The following is a 4,797-nucleotide window of genomic DNA, read 5'->3' on the forward strand; positions in this document are numbered from 1 at the left end:
TCTTTTAAAAATGTCACTTGAAAACACAGGATTCTCTCAAGTCTTGAGCAGTGTACATAGCCATACCTCGGGTTTCTCAGAAATCCCGTATTAGTATTCTAAACTATATATCCCCGAGTGTTGGTGCCAGTTGTTTAAATTTATCATGTATGTACTCGTTTATCGTTAGCTAATATAATGTTTAAATAAATGTTAAGATGGAGTTTAAAACAAGCCTTGGTACGTTATATAAGGATTAAACCCCACCTCATCACTAAACTTCCTTTTTTGGCATGTATAATTATACTGGTGGATGAAGTTTAAAAGAGAAATTGAAATTCTCAGTTTCATATTCAACATTGTTGGTGGATCTCCTACACATTTCACATCCAAAATTTGCATCCCCTGTCTAATTGTCAGATCAACTCCAATGTATGAAGCCCCACCATTTGGTGGAGGAGCACCTCCACCTGCACCTCCGGAGGATCGATCTTGTTGTAGCGGTTGTGAATGTCCAAAATGCATAAGGGAGTCACTGCAAAGACAAAGGTATATAATTTGTTGTAAGAATAGTGAATGTTTCTAGTCAAAATAATACATGTAATTTGCATGCATGTATTTATCTGAGGGCCACTATCACGGATATCATGCTTACAAAGGTTAAAATGCCACCTCCTGATATGGTGGTAAGTGTGAATATCATTATCTAATTGTCTTCTTAACTCTGAATTTAGATAATTAGTTTATATTTGTATGAGGTTTAATGATAATTACAACTTTCTCTTAATTTGGATAATTAGGAAGCAATTTTGGCTATGGATGACACCCTTTTGGACGTTGATCAAGTAGAAACTATTCTCAAATTCTGTCCTACAAAAGAAGAGAAGGAGCAACTCAAGGTGAAACCGTAACTTATTAGATGCATTTACTTTTCTTGATTCTTCCATTGATTATCTAATTTATCTGCAATATGATTGTTCAGAATTATGCAGGTGACGTGGAGAAACTGGGAAAGTGTGAGCAAGTGAGTGTCAAGATCATTAAACAATTTTTCTAATCTATTTAGATAGTACTCATCTTATGTTGAATTAATCACAAAAAAATGGCCCTATGATATTCTTTGATCAAGGCTTATAGCTTGCATTTTTTATTAGACTACGGGTATGTTTGGCAAAACTAGCTAGTAGCTGTAGCTGGAAACTGGTGGCTGGTGGCTTGAAGCTGGTAGCTGTAGCTTTTTAAATATATTTAGATGTTTGGCAGTTAGCTGGAGCTTTTAATAAAATAACCAAAATGGGAATAATTAAAAAAAATAATATTGAATGTACTTATTTTGGAAGGTTATTTAAGTAATTAAAATACTAAAAGCTGGTAGCTCTTTTTAAACGCTACTAGTTGGAGTTTTAAGCTTTAAGTTTTTTCTCATTACCTAAAAGCTTCAAGCTCCTTCAACCAAACAAGGCTTTTAATTGAGTATGAGCTTTTTCTTAAAAGTTTGAAGCTTGAAGCCCCAAAAGCTCCTAAAAGCTCCTTGCCAAACATACCCTACATTACAATTTTGTCCAAAAACATCACTAAATTATGGATTGGGTACTTTAAAAAGTCCAGTTTCACTCGTTGTATGCCCTTTATATGACAAAGTGGAAGTTACCTATTTGCTATCATATGAGCTAGCACATGCTGCCACTTAACTGGTTAATTGGATGGAGGTTAAGTTAAATGACTGAAAAGGAGGCACTTTGCCATATAAAAGACAACGAGTGAAAATGAACTTTTTAAAGTACTCAATCCATAATTTAGTGATGTTTAAAGGACAAAGATTCTAATTTAGTCTTTTATTATCACAAATGAAAATTTACTTAATAGTTTCGGTTATCATGATCATGCCTTCTAACACTCAAGATTTTAACTATATTGCAGTATTTTCTGGAGCTAATGAAGGTGCCACGTATAGAGGCAAAGTTAAATATCTTTTTGTTCAAATTTCAGTTTAATTCTACTTACCCGTGTTCAGCGTATAGAGCCTGAAGCTGTGGAGCTACTTACCCGTGTTCAGCGGGTCATGCATAGTAATGTTATGACTCTAAGATCAACAAATATAGTTTTTAAAAGATTGGGTTTTGCGATTCAAAAAGGAGTAGCGGCGCAACTTGTTGCCCGCTTGCCTTCTGTTTCGATGTAATCCAATATTTAATATTTAAAAAAAAAAATAGTTTGGTAGTTCACAAATCACAATCTTTTAGCAATTGATTTGGTATGAAGTTGTAAAAAAAAAAAAAATTCTCAGGTTTGTGATATGCCTGCTAATTCTTACATGTTCTGGTCTTTTATATTTTGTTATCTCATTCCGACTTCTTTTCAGCTTGCAGATTTCAAAAACAATTTAGATACTGTAAACGCTGCGTGTGACGAGGTGTAGCATTATTTATTATAAATGCTATACTCCTATTTGTTTCTATAATTTGTACCTGATCTAGTTCTGTTGTTGGTTTATCAGGTCCGTAAGTCCGTCAAATTGAAGAGCGTTATGCGGAGAATCTTATATTTGGGGAATACATTAAATCAAGGAACTGCTAGAGGTAATAACATCACTAAACCCGTGTTAAGAAAAAAGATTATATGTATTTATTTATATGTTTGTTCATGTTATCCAATAATTGCAGGTTCTGCAGTTGGTTTCAAGTTGGATGGTCTTTTGAGATTGACAGATACACGAAACAGCAGGATGACCTTAATGCATTGTCTCTGCAAGGTACATGTAAAATAATGAAAACTCTGTAAGGTGTAACGTATTATTGATCAACTATATATAGGAGTAGCGGCACAGCTTGTTGCCCGCTTGCCTTCTGTTTCGATGTAATCCAATAAGCTATTTAACTCTTAATAAAATTATATCTAATAAAAAAAAAATATAGGAGTACAATACAGATAAATACAAGGAAGCATAATCAAATACAATCTCCTAATTATATAATAATCCAACACTAAAACAGTTAACAATTTCTAGCTTTAATTCATACTAAATCAACATTTTTCTATTGTACAGCTTCTTGCCAACAGATCACCAGATATTATAGAATTCCCAGATGATCTTGTTAGCCTAGAAGCTGCAACAAAGGTTTGAATTATTCTGTTTTTGCATAGACTTGCTAGTATATGACTTATGAATGCGTTAAATTACAGATACAACTGAAAGCTTTAGCAGAAGAAATGTTGGCCCTTAGTAGCAATGGACTAAGAAAAGTGAAGCAAGAACTAGATGCGTGTGCAAACGATGGCCCTATATCTGCAGGTTTTCACTCGGTAAGTAAACTTGCTATGAAGACTACATAATAATATAGCATTACTTTGTGGTTTTTCATTCCTTCCATGACTGAATGTTTAGAGCATTGATGAAGAACTTCTGACATTGTCAGACATTGAAGCAGTTCATTAAGCATGCCGAGGCAGAAGTGACAAATGTTACAAATTACTATGCTGCTGTGGTAAATATCAATACATTTTACTAGTGTAAGATTGTAAAATAGGCTCTTAATGTTGTATGATTTTGAAAGCATGTTCTCTAAAACAGAAATCAAATGAAATAAAGTTCTTTTCACATATGATTTTCTTTTATTGTAATTTGTAAGAAAGTTGCCTTTTGGATTATTATAATCCATTTAATTTTTACATTACAGGGTAAATGTGCTGATGGGTTGGACCTATATTTTGGTGAAGACCCTGCCAAATGTCCTTTCGAACAAGGTAACTTTCAGATAACTATTTAGAGTAACATCAAACTTTGATGTGGAAGTGTTGACCTGTTGACCTATAAACGAGTCAATTCAGGCCCTATTTTTAACTCTAACGGACCTAATTATGTGTGTTTTATATTTGGCAGCTACTCAAATCCTTTTCAATTTTATGAGACTATTCCAAAACTGCCATGAGGAGAACCTTGAACGGGCTGAACTTGAAAGAAGGAATGCCGAAAACGATGTTGGGAATTCTTAGTCAGTTTTGGCTAGAAGCATGGACCGACCTAGAAGACTTGATTGCTTTGTGTGCAAATTAATCAATAAACATTAATAATTAATTTATTAGGTTGTGGATTATACTATTAAAACAAAAACTCTTTCCATAAATAACATTGATTCTTATAATTTCTTACTAACAAAATAATTCAAAAGTAAATTAAATTGCATTCAAGTACATATTCTAATATACTATCATATTAATAATACATGTGTTTCTTAATGAGTTTGACTTTTTCTTTTCAAGTTTCGTTGTAGTTATTTTTATTTTGGTTTCATTTCTGTTTTTTGTTTTGTTCGGTTTTAATTTTTCTAAATTTTTTATAAATTTGTTTTGTTTCGGTTCATTTTGGTACGATTTTGTTTTTTGTTTATTTTCGTTTTAGGGTTTAATTTATTCAGTTTTTTGTTTCGGTTTTTACAATTTTTGTTTTTGTTTGGTTTCAGATTTATCGATTTTAGTTTTCAGTTTCATTTTGATTTTTGTTTTTGTTTTATTGGTATTTGGTTTTATTTTGTTTTTGTTCAATTTAGTTTCGTTTCAATTTGTATTCGTCTGTTTGGTTTTTGGTTTTAGTGTCTATCAAAAAATAAAAGAATATGGAGGGTTCACAAATTAAATGAAATGTTCACATAAATTTCAACTTACAGGTGAGTCGAAATCATTTAAGCTTTACATATTTTTTGGATCTTCATAACCAGTAATAATGAATCTCATTTGGTAGAAAGAGTTTCAAAAACTAAGAACATTGTATGTGTTACCATTCATTTATCTTCTTAGTCTTCAAGTGTGTTATTTCAATTT

The 4,797-nt window shown here is 32.2% G+C and overlaps 1 protein-coding gene across 1 annotated transcript; it reads left to right on the forward strand.

Moving 5' to 3' along the window:
• Positions 1-409: 409 nt before the first annotated feature.
• On the forward strand, positions 410-3,972 carry LOC143587624 (putative formin-like protein 15b). The gene is made up of 13 exons (XM_077068867.1): positions 410-528; positions 608-665; positions 780-878; positions 962-1,003; positions 1,900-1,992; positions 2,342-2,392; positions 2,477-2,558; positions 2,643-2,731; positions 3,026-3,097; positions 3,163-3,282; positions 3,396-3,464; positions 3,657-3,723; positions 3,860-3,972. The coding sequence occupies exons 1-13, from the start codon at positions 410-412 to the stop codon at positions 3,970-3,972; spliced, it is 1,074 nt and encodes a 357-aa protein (XP_076924982.1).
• The last annotated feature ends 825 nt before the right edge of the window (positions 3,973-4,797 follow it).

Source organism: Bidens hawaiensis, unplaced genomic scaffold (assembly GCF_021521415.1).
Source record: "Bidens hawaiensis isolate Kalapana, Puna unplaced genomic scaffold, B.hawaiensis_p1.1 tig00035627_1, whole genome shotgun sequence".
In the NCBI taxonomy this organism is placed as follows: domain Eukaryota; kingdom Viridiplantae; phylum Streptophyta; class Magnoliopsida; order Asterales; family Asteraceae; genus Bidens; species Bidens hawaiensis.

Bases quoted from the DNA above. Each gene is read 5' to 3' on its own strand.
- LOC143587624 (XM_077068867.1), top strand. From the start codon at position 410: ATGTATGAAGCCCCACCATTTGGTGGAGGAGCACCTCCACCTGCACCT. The intron at 879-961 runs GTGAAACCGTAA...ATGATTGTTCAG, and splicing joins AAGAGAAGGAGCAACTCAAG to AATTATGCAGGTGACGTGGA. The intron at 2,732-3,025 runs GTACATGTAAAA...TCTATTGTACAG, and splicing joins TAATGCATTGTCTCTGCAAG to CTTCTTGCCAACAGATCACC.